This window comes from Triturus cristatus, chromosome 10, assembly GCF_964204655.1.
Source record: "Triturus cristatus chromosome 10, aTriCri1.1, whole genome shotgun sequence".
NCBI lineage: Eukaryota > Metazoa > Chordata > Amphibia > Caudata > Salamandridae > Triturus > Triturus cristatus.
This window is the reverse complement of record NC_140593.1, coordinates 758,278,466-758,297,693: the sequence shown is the minus strand read 5'-3', so window position 1 is coordinate 758,297,693 and position 19,228 is coordinate 758,278,466. Positions and strand designations below refer to the sequence as shown.

General features: G+C 41.7%; 1 protein-coding gene across 2 annotated transcripts in view; it reads right to left on the bottom strand.

The window, feature by feature from the left end:
* PARN (poly(A)-specific ribonuclease) overlaps positions 1-19,228 on the bottom strand; it is an 806,720-nt gene that overhangs the window by 344,888 nt on the left and 442,604 nt on the right. For both annotated transcript variants that reach the window (XM_085628287.1, XM_085628288.1), the window contains exon 20: positions 7,629-7,715. In XM_085628287.1, the coding sequence (XP_085484413.1) occupies positions 7,629-7,715 (87 nt within the window). The remainder of the gene's footprint in view (positions 1-7,628; positions 7,716-19,228) is intronic.

The window sequence follows — 19,228 nt, the reverse complement described above, 5'->3', positions numbered from 1 at the left end:
GCCAGCAACCTCACAAACCCCGAAGGACCTGGCTACCTTTTGACTCTAAGCCCCAGGGACTCAAAATCTACTTCTAATCCCTGGCAGCAGCCCGGAACCGCAAACCCAGCACACTCTGCAACAGCCAAGCCTGGCCTGTGCCGGAGTGAACAAAGACCACGAGGACAACCCCACGGCGACTGTGACACCGAGTCCAGCACCCAGGGACCTCCCTCGACACTCCTGAAGAAGCCTGCAGCCTCAGAACAAGGTGCCCTCCTCCCCCAACTGCGATCAACAGAGGGTAAAATTTCCCGACACCAAAAGGCACCCCGGCGCCCCGCGGCCCCCTGTGCCCAATCCCGGGGTACCTACCTATTCTCCAACTAACCTCTCGAAGTGGTGGTGGCACCTGAAGAATCCTCGTCCCCGAGCTTGCAGTCTTTTTCTAAACCGGATATTTCCCATTGAAATCAATTGAGCGCACGAAGGCTCAAAAGCACCCTGCACCCAGCCGCCCGAGTGGCCCTGGCAGTGCAACCTCTACACCTATCTACTTCCCCACTTGCCCTGAGTAAGTGACCAGGAGCCCAGCTCCCACAGCCACATGGCCTGCTAGTCAGCAGCCACCAACCAAGGCCCCCCCCCCCCCCATCTCTCATAGGATAACATTAGGCCTAACTCTCTCTGCACCCTGCCGCCCTAGTGCCGCTGGGGGTGAACCAACTGTACCTACCTGACCCTGGGGGACATCTGAGTCTATGCCCAGAACCTCAACTCTGCCAGTCAAGTACTTACCTTTAAACCGATAACTCAATTTTCTTCATAGGGTAACATTGACTGGCTTTTTCCTGAAATTTCTTCTAAGTGTGGACTTTTCAAATCTTAAAATATTCACCAAAAATCAGCCGATTAACGAAAACACTCACCTGCTCTTAGGTGAGCTTCCAGTGCTGGATCTTGGTGCCCAGCACTGACTCTGAAAAATACTTACAACTGTACTTACCAGTAACCCAATTTTCTCCCATAGGAAATCATTTACTATTTTTCTGTGAAATTTCTTCTAAGTGTCAATTTCTGCAAACTTTAAATATTCTTTAAAAATCGTATAACTTCTGAAAACGTAATTGCTTACCTGTTTTGGATAAAGGTCCCAGTACTGAATCTAGGTACCCAGTACTGGATTACAAAAGTAACGAGAACATACTATACCTGCAACTTGAATTTTCTTCCATAGGGAATCATTGACTGTTTTCTATGAAATATTTTCTAAGTGTCAACTTTTAAAATAGCAAAATATTGTCTAAAAATCATCACAGTAATTAAGTCGACTTTTATCACTTGATTCTAAGTACAGACCCAGCCATGAATCTAGGATCCAGTCCTGGAATTCCAAAAGTAATCACAAAAGTAATCTGTGGCAAATAACTTGAAACTTCCATTGAACTCAATGCATTATTGTGTTTAAAATAGTGTTGCCTATTGCAACCACTTGTAACTGTTTACAAAAGTCAATTGCATATTGCAAAAGTATTTATATAAAACATCTCATTCTGAGAAAGTATATTTTAATTCCAATTGTTGGTTCTAAAATAAAACAAGCATATATTTTTTATATATAAACCATTGGCCTAGAGTTCAGTTATTGAGTGTGTGAGACCATTTGCTGACTGAGTGAATACAACAAATGCTTTACACTGTCCTCTGATACTGCCTTATGCTCGACCAAGCTACCACTTTAGAGAGTTAGGTTATATCTAACTTTAGCCTCTGCCAAACCTCTGGGGACTGTGGACTCTGTACACCCTGTACCTTTTTGGGAACAGTATATACAGAGCCACTTTCTCACAGATGTCCAATAAAGGCAGAACCTTTCTAAAAACATCATAAAAATGTCTTAAGGAAACAATCTGTTGCAGGATCAGACGGTTACAATTTTTCTGTTATGTGCCTTGTGAGCATAATCTCACAATCTCTTAAAAATGATGTCCCTTAGATAACAAACTGTTACGGTGGCACATCATTGAACTGGGTTAGAATGCTGGTCATACTCACCTTTGCCTTGACTTCAAATCCAAACAGTGAATAAAGCGAAAGCAGAGTTGACTATCTGAAATGTGCAGGGTCCCGGAAACTCTCTCTCCAATCCCAGGTAACTATATACCAACTCCCAGACAGCAGTCTTTGCAGAAAACATGAAATTACTCCTTCCTTTTAAGTGGATCCTTAAGTTTTCCACATCCTTCTTGGCATTTTGCCTCTCTATGTTAGATGAGCTTATGCCTTTCTGCTTCTAGTCCAGGCACTCAGGCCTGGCATTCAAGGACATCTTTTCAAAAGAGCTGTGAACAAAAAAAAAATTGCCACAAATCTAGTCACAACAGGTCTCGATGACAATGCTGTGACCGGTGGCGATTCACTGGGAACTTGATGCTCTGGTATCCACCCCCAGCGGCAACTGGGGCACCATTCAACCACCCCATCTCAGGGCTTGTTGCATTCTTTCAGAGCCTACTCTGCATTTCACAGGCCAATATGGGTTGTGGGTGAAAATTTAGGAGCAGGTAGAAGCTTTTTTTTTTTATTTTTTACGAACCAAAATTATTGCCCATTTCTGATAAATGTTAAACTGCTTAAAAGTGCAACATGGTATCCAATTGAAATTTCTCTTGCAAAACAGTTTTCCTCCAAGATAATCACTGAGTAAAGTTAGCAGATAAGTATTCACAAATTACTTATTTTTGGCAAAGAGCTTGCCAGTCCTCTTAAAGGAGGTCAGGAGTTTTAAATGTCAATATTTTAAGGGTATCTTAGCCTTGAGGACAGGACATTACAGGAGGATCTGAAACTCTGCCTTAATGGTACACTCTAAAACAAGTGAGGGGATTTGGGAGTCTTCATGGAATAGTACTACTGAAAATAGGAAAACTGATGCAAAGGTCCGGGAATATTTAACTCTTCCAAAAACCGACATCTAACATTGGGTTTGGCTTACTTCTCTCCCAAATTGTCATCTTCAAGAAAATCAATAAACAAATAGGGGGATATCATTATAAGCTGGAGTAAAGCACTGGGAAAACATGTTGATCCTCAGAATAGAAGGAGTAGGTAAACGCCCTAGGCTAAGAGCAGCAGAAGAGACAAACACTGCCAAATTGGAAGGTGTTGCCTGCAGGAATCTTAATCTGAAATAGAAAATTGGGATACTGCGAAAGCAAAGTTAGAGCAATGTGAGTAAAGTCAAAATTACAGCACAAACATCTACAGGTGTTAACAGAGTGAGTGTTGGAGGAGAACATCTTAACAGCACAAGATCAGAAACAGCATCTCAAGTTATTCTGCTGTGTGAAAGATCCATGAACCTTGAACTGAGAGTGGGGCATGCCCACTGGCTTCAGAGAAGCAGTGCGAGAACAGTGGATTTATGACTGAACACATTTTTATGTCTCAGCTAGACAGCGCATGCGCGGTGTCGAAGAGACGTGTTCTATCTGCGAGTCTGACACTCGAGGGTAAAATGAAAGATTTAATGGTAAGAATTAGCACCATGGAAGCTTCCTTAGAATAGCTAAACAAAGATGGAAACCAAATGTGATGAGATTCAATTATTAAGACGGGGGGCTACATAGGTGGAATCCCTGGAAAATAATGCAAGAAGGAAAAATGTAGGAGTGCTAAACATCACCAAAGCGGCTGAAGGAGAAGACTTCAAAGGCTTTATGATCAAACTGTTAAAAGTTTATCCCATCTGCTGACCCTAACTAACTGGAAGCAGATATACAGAGGATCCAAGAGATCCTTTCATAAAAAATCAGTACGGTTAATACCCATGAAGGATATTGATCAATTTGAAACCCTACTCGTTAAAGGCACAGTTCCTATCAGTGGCACTAAAAGCAAGTGATTTCAAGAAAGACACATGGTCTTTCCCTCTAAGATCAGATAGCAAAAGGGTGACAGGATAGAAATGGGAAAGCACATTCAAGAACTTAGATCATTAGGAGTCCCACTGCATGGCTGAAGCTACCGCAATTTTGATAATGTGGAACAATAAAATGTACAATATCAAAGAGCTAAAGGAGGTTTAAGATATAGTAAAATGGATGAAAGTGCAGTATAGACAGACACAGGAAGGATAAGGGCTCAAATGGGAATAATGAAATACCCGAAGGGATATTTTCCGAGTTCCCTGGGGGGGGATGGGGGGGGCAGGAGCACAGCAAGATGAGGAAGAAGGAAGTCACTGGGTGGGGCGCAATATGGGAAAATGCATTTATTTTATTTTTTAAAGAGTCCTCATTTGTAATAAAAATATTCAAGGGAAATTGGTTAAGTAAAGGGGGTCACATGACAACAGCGTAGTAGAAAACAATGACAGACAAGTAAAAACTCCGCCCTAAGGGTTCGAACCTGGAATGTGAATGGCCTTAGAGTGTAAAATAGGAGAAGAAAAACTCTTGAGTACCTTAAAGCAGGCAGATAGTGATATACTAATACTACAGAAGAAACTTATTATGAAAGCAATTTGAAAGCCTTTTAAAGAGACAAAAATGGATTAAACACTTAGCACACACTAAACAATTATGTTGCATAAAGGCGGCAGCCATTTTGATTAAAACCTCCGCTCAGGCCATCTTGTGAGATATCATTGCTGAGGGGGGGTGGGGGGGGGGGGGGGTGGGGGGGGGGTGGGGGGGGGGGGGGGGAGAGAGGTGGCGATACCTAATCGCAAATTTTAAGATTTACAGAGAGGGGCAAACATTTGTAGGGTAGTATGGACCAAATATTGATGACCTAGAGCCCCTCCAAGAGTTATACTGTCAGCTATTTGGAGTTAAAACTCCTATAGTGATAGGAGATTGCAACATATTGGTTCCTGTCCTTCATAAATCCACCTGAAGAGCTATGGTTAATTCCCCCAAGATGAGAAGGAGAGAGCATCAGGTAATGAAAGATATAGAATTAAGTGATATCTGGAGACAAAGGTCCAGTAGTGATAAAGGCTTTACCTTTCATAACAAAAAATATAGCCACACCTACATGATCGATTTCTTTCTAGTAGATATTAGACTATATCAATAAGTTAAAAATATAGTACACCGCCACGAATATCTATAAAATCAATCAGTAGTAAGATTAATACCTAATCTATGTAAGATATTAGGCTCTACCAGGTGGACTTTAAACCGGACAATTCAAATGGATCAAGTAATAATTAACCAAATGATTATTATTTTTTTGTTGTTGTTAACGGCTCAACCCCCTTACATGTAGTTAGTATAGGACAAATATAAAGCATTTATTAGGGGGGACAGTAATAGGTTATATAGCCTACAAAAAAAGAAGAAAAGGTTTGATTCAGAGAATCAGACCTGAAAATTAAAGAGATCCATAGAGATTTAGATAATGTTCAAGAACAAGTAAGACAAAACAATTAAATTAAATTACATTTAATTAAAATAAAATAGTAAGAAGCGATCTGGCAGGTTATCTGGAAAAATTGATATGGAAAAATGGGAGCTAGCAAGCTAGCTAATTAGGAGAATGGCAAGGGCTGTGGAAATTAGCTTGGAAATCGAAGGTGGAAAGTACCTAGAGACATTAAAGAAATCAAAAGAATCCAGTAAACAATGTATAGAGGACTCTGAAATAGAACTGGCCTTCGTAAATCTTTTCCAAGATCTTAATACAGATGACCTAGAAGCCTTGAAAAAACACAGTTTGCTCAGTGAAGACACTCTACCAATGCTTCAATCTGAATTAAAACAAGACCTAAATCAAGAGATAAGCATGAAGGAAGTGAAAAGGGCAATTATAGCACTAAAAAAAAGGAAGGCATAAGGCCCTGGCTTGTTAACGAATTGGCTCTATATCGTATTAAAAGATTAACTAATCACGGTATTTAGTAGTTTATTGGTGGGTATTTGCTCTAAAGGCCAGGTCCTGCCACGTTCATGGGAGGAAGCAACAATTAGTGTAATCCTCAAGCCAAATAAAGATCCCAAATGCTGTGAATTCTACAGATCGATTTAGCTCTTAAATAGCAAATATAAGATATATGCACATCTATTAATGAAAAAGCTGATGAGGGTGATCAGAGGACTAGTGCATGAATCAAAAGGGCTTTAACAAGGGCAGACAGCTGCATGAGCGGACTCACGATCTAGTGGGCTCAATATATATGGCTAAAGAAAGAAAATTCTCCCCCCCCCCCCGTACCCCCCTCCCCAGTGATACTAACATTTGATGCCGCATCTCAGACAATGACGGCACTGCGACCGTTAGTGTGGTCTGGAATATAATGATGGAAGCAATCATTAGGGGAACACTAAACTAAACCATACTAAACATTTGAGCCAGATACAAGGCTGATCATTACTGTATTCTTCTTACTTTAGAATTGGAGCATAGTCTATTTCAGGACAATATTCCGGGTGTACTAAATTACATAACCTGCTTGTCACCATTAGAATGCTTCTCAAAAAAATCATAGGTGGATGCTACTTGAACCTATCCATCTCAAAGACTTCAAAAACAGTTCTCATCGAAGTTTGACACAAGGCTCTAGCTTGAAACTTTGATCTCTTTGGCAGAACTTCGCAATGCAATTCAAGCTTTTCAGAGTTCTACAAAGTTTTCTCCACTTCCCTCAGTCCCCAATTTCTTTCCAAGATTAATTATTTTGGGAGATGACTTGCCAGTGCGTTTCCCATGAAAGAAACATCTTTTGCTATGCTTTGTAGGACAAATGAAGAGCGAAGGCTCATTCGGGCCTATCCGACTAATTTGTGATTCGAAGCTTTAGTCAAAGATTTTAGTGAACAGATTGGCCAAACTGATAGCATTTTCAGTTGACCCGTTGCCTGTACTATGAAATCAAAATCCTTTTCTAATTAATCAAATATCTGTTCTCACTTTACTTCAGATGACCCATCAACTGCCATCCCTTCACACTCACATTGTTGTACTGCCTACACAGGTGTCAAAACAAAGGTTGAGGGCATAAGAACAAGATACTAGTGGTTCGATAATGAAAAGCACATGAAAAGAACAGACAAGGAGGCAAGCAGATTAGGTTTGCGACGTCCATATTCAGGAGACTGTACAAATGCAGTTTCCATCACCTTTGTCATGTAACATAAATGGCAAATGGGTCTTACTACAATTAATAAGATTTACCCATGCAAATTTTCAAGAAAGTATCAATTTCACAACTACAACACTCAAGTAACAAGCAGTGAAAATCAGCCAGTTAATATCGTTTGAGCAAGGCAATGTATTCATACGTAAATACACATATAAAGATAAAACAGCACAGACAAAACTGTAAAGATCCAGGATTACGTCTATTAATTTACATACTGCTATGAAATTTGCATAAAGCATCATGGTTAAAGGACAAGAAAGCATCACGTCTGTGAAAAAAATTATTTAAAATAGGGTTTCAAAATGAGTCTTTTAATCAACTACTTCACAGCAATCAGTAACAAAATGTTAACTGGGGAAAAAAAATTAGCAAAGCAACCTTCTAAGAGTTGGGAGGATATCAGATGCTTATACTGATCACACTAGCACTGGAATTTTAAATAAGCGCTTGAAACTACTTACAACATTCTTTAAAAACCATAATGGGCATTCTCGTGACTTACCAAAAGCACTGAAGAGTTGGTACAAATCACTAGTCTTCCACTCTCTTGGAAATGAAACATGAATAACATGGTCTCGTTTTGGTTGCACTGGTAAACAAAAGAAAAAAAATCTGAAATATAAAAAATGTCTGGCATGACTTACAACATGATTTATAAAGTACAACACAGCCTTGAGTGTAATTCACACTAGGTAAAAACAGACCCTGGAAAGAAAGTAAGATATAATAAGTATAATCTACAAACTCCAAGGCATGGATGGGTCACATAGCAAACGTTATTTAAAGAAGATTAAATGGCGTGTACAGATATAACGTTTTATTTTTTCACATGTAACTGAATAAACCCTTATACACATCTAAACATAACAGACAAAATAAACATGGCCTTTACCGTGCAGAACATACTGTACACCATTAGCAGAGACTGAAAATTTTACATCGCCCACTTGAGAACATCCTATTTGAATTACAGCAACTCCCTGTATCTATGCCTTCCTAAGTATCTCAGCAAAATGCTTCAATTAGTTCAAAATGCAGACGCTTGGGGGATTTGAATCTTCCTCGTGGAAGGACACCTTGGCCCACTTTCCCTTTTATGCTGGCTTCAGCAAAGATGCATTGCTAAGGTCTGAAGCGTGCATATGAAGTGCTATATAATATTGGTCGAATGTATTTCACAGGAAAAGTGCACCCATAGAAGCCTTTGCGGCTTCTTTATTCATTGTCATCCAATCATCTCCTGTTGGTTCCTCTTACAAAGAAAAGCCGGATTTTGGGGGGCCATGTGTAGCTGTAAGGGCTTGACAAGTGTCATGTTTATCATGTTGCACTACAGCTTGTCAATGGATGGTCTTGACAAGCAGCTCGCAGCCTATTGACGAAAATAACATTTTAATCCTTGTTTCTTTCACCACTCTATTGGATTCATTCATTTATGCTTTGCCGCTAAAGTATGCCAGTTGTCCTTTTCGATACGGATTGGATTCATCCAAGTATGCTTTGCAGCCAATTACATTTCAGTTAACCTTTTTGCAATTCTATTAGATACACACACATGTTTTTAGCCGTGGAATGCCTGGTCTGATAAATAGATCTTAGGGACATAAAGAAAGCATTCTTGGGAAAGAATCCCATTTGTTGCTTAGCATTGGCTTTCTGGGTACTTAACTCATTTTTTGGCTTTCTATTTGCTGGCTTTAGTTTTAGATTGTCCAGAGAGAGTTTGTCCCTCCCAAGGAGCAAAGCCTTTTCACACTACTCCTCCTTGTATTCTTCCACGAATGCTCCTTTCTGTAAAATGGCGTGTAAATCTTGTTCTTAGTTTGTCACATTTGCTGTGCATTCAAAGACAGGACAAATGTGAGGCTCTGTCTTCTGAGGTAGCTTGGTGTTTTCTTTCTCTGACTTCAAAGTCAGAGGATTTATATGAACAATACTGGGAGTAGGACAGGTTTTCTTTCTAGCACAACATTTAAATGAACTGTGCAAGTATATGTGAACTGTATAGTTTTATTACTAAAACTGTCTGTGCAAATGTAATGGTCATTTTAATTGAAAATGTGTTGCCTGTAATGGCATGCATACTCCATCCTACACCACTGCCTCTACCCTGAACCACAACTATGCCTCTGCACTACACCAATCCACTGTATGCCACTAATCTACACTGGACTGGGCCATTGACTCTACGCCACTGCTCTTTATACCACAGCACTCTACACCACTGACCTTTAGGCCACTCTACTCCGCAGTACTGTGCTCTTCGCCACTGCACTCTCCGCCACTCTAATCTGCAGCACTCCACTCTGCGCCACTACGCTTGCGTGCCACTGCACTCTACGATGCAACACTCCAATCTACGCCACTGTATTCTAACATGCTGCATTGTATGCTGCTGAATTCAATGCCGCCGCACACTACACCACTTCACTCTTTATTTTCTTCCGAAGGCGCTGTGAGGAAGGAGTATGGACTCCTGTCGTTATTAGAACCAATCACTGTGCCCTTATCAAGGAGGCATTTGCTTTGTCCTCGGACCCGCCACATGATATGCGATTACTATTTTAGCTACATTGGCTGTTCTTGAGAAGACTTCTTCTTACCAACACAGAGAGTTGTCCTATTGTGGAATCATTATTCATCGTCGCGCATGCCCTGACGAAGCTTTTTGAATGAAACGCGTTGGCTGAGACTGTCTTCATATCACTGTTGGATTATTACAATAAAGAACATTTCCATTGAAGAAAATTGAACACTTGGTGTGACTTAAACGGAATAATATGGTAGTGCACTGCCATTTTTCTTACCACTTCACTCTACACCACCATGCTCTGCAACGCTGAGCTAGTGCATTCTACAACATTCCACTCTACGCCACTTCAATGTACATCACTCTACGCGACTCCACCATACGACCCTCTACCCTACTCTTCACATTCCACTTTCCGACACGCCACTCCTCTCCACGCCACTAACCTTTAGCCATGCTGAACAGCAGCCATGTAGGTGTACAAGACGGCTGAAACATGTTGACAAAGCTAATAGCTCTTGCATAGGTGAGACCTATTGACTTTGCCAATGCTTGATGCATTTCTGATTTGATACATCAGTGTCAGAGCTGCAACCAATGAGTTGCCGCGATATAATACTAACATTTGGAGCAGTCCCTCCTAAGCATTTTGCATTTGTTGGGAGACAGTTTACTGGGCGATAAGAGAGCTTATAGACAATAGAGAAAAGGCCAACAGAGGAACATGACATGCTGGGTTCCTGAACAAGACACCTAATGCTCTTTCTAACAAACCAAAAGCATATAGGTGTGTTGGGTTTCAGCACACAATACTAAACTGCTTTTACCATCTTGGCAGAGTATTTATTTAATATTAGAAAGTGCAATTAGAATGATACTGGCAGTTTGGGGTCTTCTTTCCCTCCTGTTTAGTAATCTATTTCATTGTATCTGCAAGCTTTAGGGTCAATGACTAATCTGTAACTTTGCATAGAATCTTTTATTAGATAATAAACAGCTATAATTTAGAAGGTGGAAAATCTAAAAGAGTATTCATTTTATGTCCAGTGCCCATCCTTATACCACAAAGTAAATCCTATGATTGGGATTGTTGCTAAAAAAAACCTTCTCTTGTCATGGATATCCAGTGACAAATCTGGCAGGGTACTCCTATGTGCCCACCTTATTCCACTTGCACAAGATAAGAAGGGGGAATGCCAGGATGTAGCATGTCACTCTTCTGCAATTCCTTTTGACCAAACGATGTCGCTCTGAAAGAAAATCTCTTGGTCTAGTACACACAGGATGTGAAAGGGCTAAAACAAAAATGCAGAAGGGCAATCACCAAACATCTTAAAAATAGTTAACTGTGGTTAAATGAAAATGCAAAGAACCGCTCTATTACTACCATATTGCTTTTAACCTAAATAAAGTGTTTTGACAAAACGTCAAAACAGCACATGCTCCTGCACAGAGCTCTTCTATCTGGCCAGCATTGTTACTCTACAGCTAAATCTTTTGCCAAACCTCGTTTTTTCACATGCCTTTTGCAAATTATAGAAAAGTTCTTCTCTAAAGAACCATTACTTGGGGTAGCTTGGAGAATGTGTGTATATTGCTAAGTCTCTGCATGACAAATCATTAACAGGGACTCTAGACTATGACAAAAAAAGCGGTCTTTCACCCTGGTGAAGTGCACTCAAATGCCCCCCCAGAGAGTCTTTAACAGTGCAAAACTGAGTCTGATTGAGAGAACGGTCCAGCAAAAAAATGATTTTTTTTTTATTGCTTTACCTTTATTCTTACCTACAAAAAATAGCTGGTCATCTAAATGTAGGTCTTTAGTCCAATCTACACACAAACAAAGCCTACCTATGATCCAGCCAATGCAGCTTCTCCTCATCCTTGAAGGATAAGTAGAAAGGACGGGTGAGAGCATAGAAAGGGTAATCATTTTGAGGCATTTGAAGAGATAAAACCGCTCAAGGCAGAAACACTGAATGAATGCCTAGGTCGAACTTCTCTGGAAAACCATGCATATGGTGCCTTTGCAGAGAAAGCATGAAGTTCACCAATCCTTCATGCAGAAGTAACGGTAATAAAGGACATCTTCAAAATCAGCAACCTCATAAAACTGTGCAAGCTACTTGAGATGTCAAAATTAAACTGAGATCCCAAATTAGGCATCGCAAAGTGAAGACGCGAGGTATGATAAAATCCTTTCTGAAAACAGAGAACTGGGAACTTAATGAAGGTTGATTTGGTAAGACAAGAAAAGTGGTTGCACTGCCAAAAGACCCATCACGGTCTCCAATTCTAGATCTCGCTTGGACGTGCCAGTCTCCAAATTTACAAAAGCTTCACTTGTTGAAGATCCATAAACTCAAATGAACACCAAGAAACACACTGAGCTCAGAGCCCTAAGTACAGTGACTTGGTAGATGGCATTGGCACCGACTATTCCAGCACCACTGAATGCAAGTCGAAAAGATCTAGGATTCCTTTTCGATTTCCAGACATGCAATTTGATACCGCAAAGATTCAGGTGTTGGACCTGGTCCGTTTTCTGCAAGAAGAGATCCACTCTGGGTAACAATCTGAGGATAAATACAGAGTTCCAACAATTTTGAACACTAGTACCCCACTTGCCAGTATGGAGCCATAGGGATGGCCATTGCTCAAGTCCCTGCTTATAGTATTCATAAACCCATAAGAAATCAACAAAGAAAATGAATGAGGAGACTTAAATTTCACAGAATCTGAAATGCATCCCCTAAGGGCCTTTGAAGAGAGAACTGGAGGGCATAAAAGAGCTTACATGTTGCTGAAATATCAAAGAGACATTTGCAGATTGTGCCACTGAGCAAAAAAAAAAAAAAACAATTATGGGACAGGGCTATTAACATTAATGATTTGCCATATTTAGTGTGTTCAGAAAATTCTCCCTTACACTGCCTATTATCAACAAAACCTGATTTAACAGAGCCCAGCAACCAAAGCTTGAGGGCTCGCACACAAACAAGACCCCTCAACTTGCTTGTTTATATAATACATAGTTTTAGTGCTACAAACGGTTGCTTTTCATTTCATAGATGGCAACAAAGTCTTCAGCGTCAACCTGTCCTCAACCTCATCAAGTGTGTTCAGATACAGTGCTACAAATGACCAAAATTATCTGATTTTTCTCCCTACTGCTGCTGACTGGTAAGATGGGAGAAGAAATGGTAAGGTGGGAGAAGAAAGTTAACTGCCTCAGGTTGGCTGCATGCATCCGACATTGAAAACCAACTAAGACAGAAGAGTAGATCACCACTAAACCAAAGGTATTTCAAACATACTGAAACACTGTAGAAGGCACCACAGTAAGACTATTTTTAACTAAACAAATCCCAGTAAGATACAGCCAGTAGGATTTCTAAGGGTCTGAAGACTTTAAGAACCAGAAGAGGGGACATTGAATGGAATATTGCGATCATAGTCTGCATTTCTTGAATATCCGGATATGGAAGAAAGGACTTCTTAATGTCTCCAGCACTGAACCAACAAACAAGAGGTGCTTCAAGGACGTAAAGTTCTGCTCCAGAATAATGTTGGATAACACCGGTTGGTTTAACTAGTTGCCAGTCAGGACAATGAGATAGGACAAATAAATAAATATGTATACTCTTCACATGGGCAGATAAGTTGCCATCTTAGCCAAGCCTAGGTGATAACTCAGGGGGCCGGATTAGGTCAACCATGAGGACTGCAAACTAGGTATTGTAGTTGTTGTAGCAAGCATCTGGCAGAAAGAAACCAATCAGTCATGATAATTCAATGCTGGCAAGCTTTTGTGCCAATTTCTTGAATTTGGTTCTCATCCAAAACTTCTTGAGAAGTCTGAGCTCAAACATTGGCTGAAACATCTTAGATTTTTTGGGACCTGAAAATAAGAGTAAAAGCCCAGGTCCTTCTGTGAATTAGACCTTCACTACTGCGCTTTTAAGGATAGCGTGAACATCCTTTCTCAAGACAGGGATGTGGTAAGAACTGACAGCTGGAGGACTCAGTTGTGGCATTTTCAGAAAAGCAAAGGCATAATCCATTAAAATAATTTGGACCAAGGTTATGCTTCTCCAGTGAGCTAGATACACAGACATCCGTCCCTCCCCAAGCACATGATCAAGCACTTTGGAGAACTAATTAAAGCAGTTTTGTAAGAAGGAGACTGTAGTTACTGGTGCTGCCCTCTCCTGACCTGCTCTCACCCCTGTACTAGCAAAAGAATTGTGAATGAAGCTGGACAGGCTGCCTTTCTTTTAATAAGCCCCAAGAGAGACCATAACATTGCGTGGCAGGGGAGACCAAACAAAGACCTCTTTGTGGCCGCACTTAGTTTTAAACACTTGGATGGAAAATCAGCTAGAATATCAAACAACTCCTACCTGATTAATGGCATGTCCATCAGGTTATTGTGGAAATCACCATAACATCCGCAGACAATGTTCTTCACAAACCCACCCCAGTGTTCACAGAACAAGCTGCAGGGTCAGCCTTATAAGGCCTGTCATCATTATATACTTTGTCACATTCTGACCACACAGTCAACGGCTCATTGACTGCAAGAAGGTCTCCTAAATGTAGTCAGGCATGTTGAGAGTTTACCCATAAAGTGTGGGCATAGCACGCAAGGAAACCTGTAGGATTTGACATACATCTAAAAAAGCTGTGCAAAAATATTGTAGTCCCTTGCATTCAGGTGCTTAGTCCATCTATGAAGAATCGTCATCAAGTCAAACCAGCTCCTGGTCATGGCATGCAAGCCACCAGTAGCCATTACATTGGAGGATTGAGCCAGTCTTTCTGAGCAATGTGCTGCATAGCTATTGCACCAAGTGTTTGAGTCCATCTCCTTATGTGCACATGGTTCTAGGATAAGTCTATTACTGCTTTTGAGAAGTGTTTTAGGGGAAAGAGTTCTTTTGTGGGTAACTTTTTGCTGTCCCAAACTTACAAAGCCCATTCTCCTGATCCTCCTCTACCCCTGCAGATGCCCATTGCTGCAGAGTTGGTTGTTGAGAATGAGGCTAATGAGACAGCAAACTTTATACCAGGTCTGGTGGCCTCATGGTCACAGGTTCAAATCCTGCTGGGTCCACTCAGCCATTCATCCTTCTTAGGTCGATAAAATGAGTAACATTGAGTTGGGTAACAATAAATATCTGTTATTCAGCGGCAAGATGCCCACAAGTAAACTTGCACTTTACAAATACACGTTATGTTTAGCCTTGGTGTAGGAAGAAGCGTAAGAGGCAAGCCTTAAATAATGCATCAACAACCTCTGAGCCAATTTCAAAACACAAGTGGTGCAAAAATAATCAGTATTACCAGTTCTTGCTGAGTTAGCTTCCCTGTAAGCCATGCTCCATTTTTGCTGGTACGTTACTTGACACCTGAAGTGCACCATACTCCTACACTCACTCAGCCAGTCCCTTTTCTCAAAAAGCATGAAGGTTTGCACTGATTTCTCTTAGCCAGCCTTTAGCATCTCAGGAGTTACCATTAGTGCACTGTTATTTTAGAAACAGTCCGCATAAGCAGTCCCTCCTTGGGGAAGAAGTCTCCGTGGCAGGCAGGTTTAAGATACGAACCATGAGCAGCCACATGAGATATTGTATACATCCAAACCTTCTTACCTTGGACTCAATGGATGCACCAGTTGCCAGGCTAAAAGCCAAAGAGGAACCTAAACTGCACTCCAGTGCCCAAATGCAGCTTCCATCTTCTCCAGTGCAACACACTAGGGAAGAGTTTGTGCTGGCTGCACGAGTCACCCTGATTTAGCGAGTACCACCTGCTCCTGTCATCGAGCAAGTAACAATCTTGGCAGATACCTTTTTTATTAAGGATTCTTTCTTAGAGCCACCTGCCTGGCTCCTGCTGTGTAAGAACCTGCAAACACCAGCTCAGATTAAGCACTGCTTTTGGCGCACATGAATCACGTCCTCTGGCTGGGAGCCAGAGGCTCAGCAGAAAGTTTATAGCTCCTCTATCAGTTACCAGACTTTTTTTTCCAGCCAGCAAAGTCCTTTTTGTCTCGACGCTCGTCTTGCTAAGGAAGCAAGTTGGAGAGGAAACTTTACACAGGAGTAACTAAATTCTCACCTTGCTTTAGCTGAGGCCAAGAACTCCCAGTGATTTCTGCATAGATCAGGCACCATCCTCTGTCCTCTCCAGAAAAGACTATCCTAGCATTACCACCACTAGACACAAATAATGAAAGACACGAGGGTCTTCTCAGTACTGAAAATATGCAGGGTATACCCGTGTGACCGCCTTCTCCATCACACCCACTTCTGCCTCAGTCCTCATTACAAGAACTTTAGCATAAAAGTAGACTGGCTCATCTCCTTAATCAAACCAAATCTGTTCCCACAAATGAGGGAACAAATGTACTCGCTACTACACTAGAAAAAGGGGGGGGGGGCTCCCCTATTTTGGAATCTTAATTATACCTAGAGGACACTCATTTGACCAGTGTATAAGGAGAGTGCAGGTCTCAAGTGTCTGGCCACTCACACCCCTCTACAACCTTAGATTCTCAGTTCTATCTTGGTTTTAAGTTTGCTGTTGACGGGTAGCCCTTGAGTAGCCTTGTATCTAATGTGTTCTCCTAGATAGCAGTTACAAGAGGGAAGTTTAGGGGAGTTTAGACTTTTTCAGTAGAGTGGACATATCCCATTGAAATTGTAGTTTCACTTTGTTGAGGTAGTACCAGTACATAACCTTCACATAATGTCACCTTGATAAAAGAACAGATGACCTTTGCAAAAGATTGGGGAGTCTACTCTAACCAGTCAGTGGCTGGAGCATGTGAAATTGATTTGTTTGTGTTCTAGCAGTTGTGTTGACTGGGGTCAAATGTTTGAACACAAAGCATTTTGTAATTTCACACGTCTTGTTACTGTGAGCTAGTGATAAGGACAATCAATTTGGGAGGGTATCAGCCCTTGAAAGATGTTTCTTTATGCTGATTCTTCATCTTTGAATATGTTCCGTGCTACAAATTGGAACTGGAAACTTGTCTCACAAAGCAATAGCTCCCCAATGGCGCTAAATAAAGCCATTGCGGATCAATTGCTATACCGGCCATACGACATCACCGTGCTCCTTGGCATGAGCTCCCTTTTTCCTGTGCCCTTCAGACTTTAATGTGGAACACCCTCAGTTACCTAATGGTTTAAAATCGCTTGTTTTCAGAGGAGCTTACCCTAAAATTTATTTGAAAGTTTTTTGCTCCAAGGTGATTGGGAAGGGGATGATTGGAGGGAGAATCTGGTCACTGAATGTCCATGGTTCTAAGCTGTGCCAGTCCTGCAGGAAGATGATATCCATCTTTGATCTCCACAGTGAATGGAAGTTACCTCCTGCTGCAGCCCAGCTCTTCTAGGTGTCTCAAGTGTGGCCTTGCTAACACAGTTTACTGCATAGAGAGAGGTCAAGCATTTGGCCACGGCATGCAAATGTGAAGACTCCTGTTCACACTTTCCTTCCCAAGGTAAGCTGCACTAGAAACGGGAATTTCTTTACAAGAAATCTTCTGGTCACATAAAGCCCAGTAGATATCCTAGGAGGCGAAGATTTCCATTGAAGAAGAGCTGGCAGCACCGTTCCTCATCTCTGGCATTGAGTACTTCCTCCTCAGAGCCTGTTTGCTCTAGATAAACTTATTAGGTCTGCTTTTCTCCTCTTCTGCTGATGCCTCACACATTGAGGCCTGCTGTGAGACCATGTAGAATAACCTCATATTTGCCTCATCATTTGGTGCACTCTTTGCCACCAATTGTGGCTTTTGGTACTTAGACTTTGGCTGGTCTGCAGCCAGCCAATCTCTACATTCATCAACAGATGGTGTTAATTCGGTACCACACATCAAACTTAGAAAAAGGTAAACCGACACAGAGTTTACAGCTATGCCGGTGGCCTGTTGACTAAACTGGCTGCAATGCAGGCCACTTATGCCTGAGCCAACTGCTGTAATACTGAAAATATATTATTTGACGGATTCTGACTAGTGCAATGAAAAGGACAGCTGACATTGATGCTGAAACTCTTGCGGAACAGCTTTCTCGATATAAAGTTTTTCCACTTGGCTCCACTTCATTTGCTCTGGCTCTATAGATCATAGCTTCTCCAAGAAGAGACTGACAAAGTCTAGAGTATTCTGATGCAGTTCTGTATATATGCCTGCAAAGTGTTAGTGGCTCGTCACCTCATGCAAGAACATAATATATCCTTTGCGTCCTACAAATGAGAAGCTAATTTTCCTGCAATCAATAAGACTACTGATGTTTCCTTGACTGTGGTCACTTCTGTCATGTTCACTGAAATCCACCAGCAACTGTTTGGGAACCTCTGCCTACTTTCAACAAAGCTCTGTTGGATCTCATAATGGTGGCTTGGGAAAAGACATTTTTGTTTCCTGATAGTAAGCAAGTAGCGAGGTGGCATACACCAGCCCCAACGGACCGCAAAGTTTTGTCGAGTTCTCCTAGAGAGCCTTATTTAGACTTCGCCAGCAAAACTCACTCAAATGACTGTTACTTAGACATGAAACAGAGGTTCTGAGGACAGCTGCTGCAAAAGGTCAATAGAATGACACAGGGTTAAAGGTGGAGCATTACAGAACAAGTTAATTACTTTCGGTAACGATATATCTGAAACATAGGTTAGTTATAGATTACTTACCTTAGAATTACCCTCAGGCGTCAGACTGGATCTGGAAACTTTTTTTGTCAGCAGTACCTCTGTGCGTCGGAAGGTGGCGTCGGACGGCTCCGCCTCTGTCATTCGCATCGTGGTCGCGCTACCATCTCAGACGCCGCTCACGTGCACTGACGTCAGTTCTGTACATGACTTTCCGCGCCAGAAACGCAGCGCCATGCAAGACACTGACAACTGGTGCACACAACTAGGGCCCGGAAAGGATATCCTTAACCCTAGAAATAAATTTGAGGAACGAGGGAGGATGGGTGGGGTGGTAAGGAATCTATCACTAACTAATGTTTCTTACAGATATGTTGTTACCGAAGGTAACTTGTTCATCGGAAAGAAACACGTTCGTTATAGATTTCTTACCTTAGAATAGATATCCCAGCAGTACCAACCCCGGAGGTGGGTCTGCGAACCAAGATCACACCAGAAAGTCCTGGAGAAAAGAACGGCTAAAGAAGCTGTCTCTCCGGACTTGGCTGTCCAGGCAGCAGTGTTTCGTAAACGTGTGCAGTAATGCCCACATAGCTGCCTGACAGAAGTTATGTAGAGGAACTCCTCGTCCCAAGGCAGTAGTGGCTGCTGTCGCCCTGGTAGAATGGGCGCATAGCCCCACTGGAGGCTCCTTTTTAGCCAGAGAATAGAATGCTTTAATACACAAAATTACCCATCGAGAAATGGTTTGCTTGTGTATGGCCCGACCTTTCTTGGCGCCCACGTAGCCAACAAAGAGTTGGTCATCCACCCGGAACTGTTTTGTGCAATCCAGATAGAAAGAAAGCGCACGTTTTGGGTCCAGGCGGTGGAGCCTCTTTCAAAGGATGTGGAGGCGTAAAGAAGGT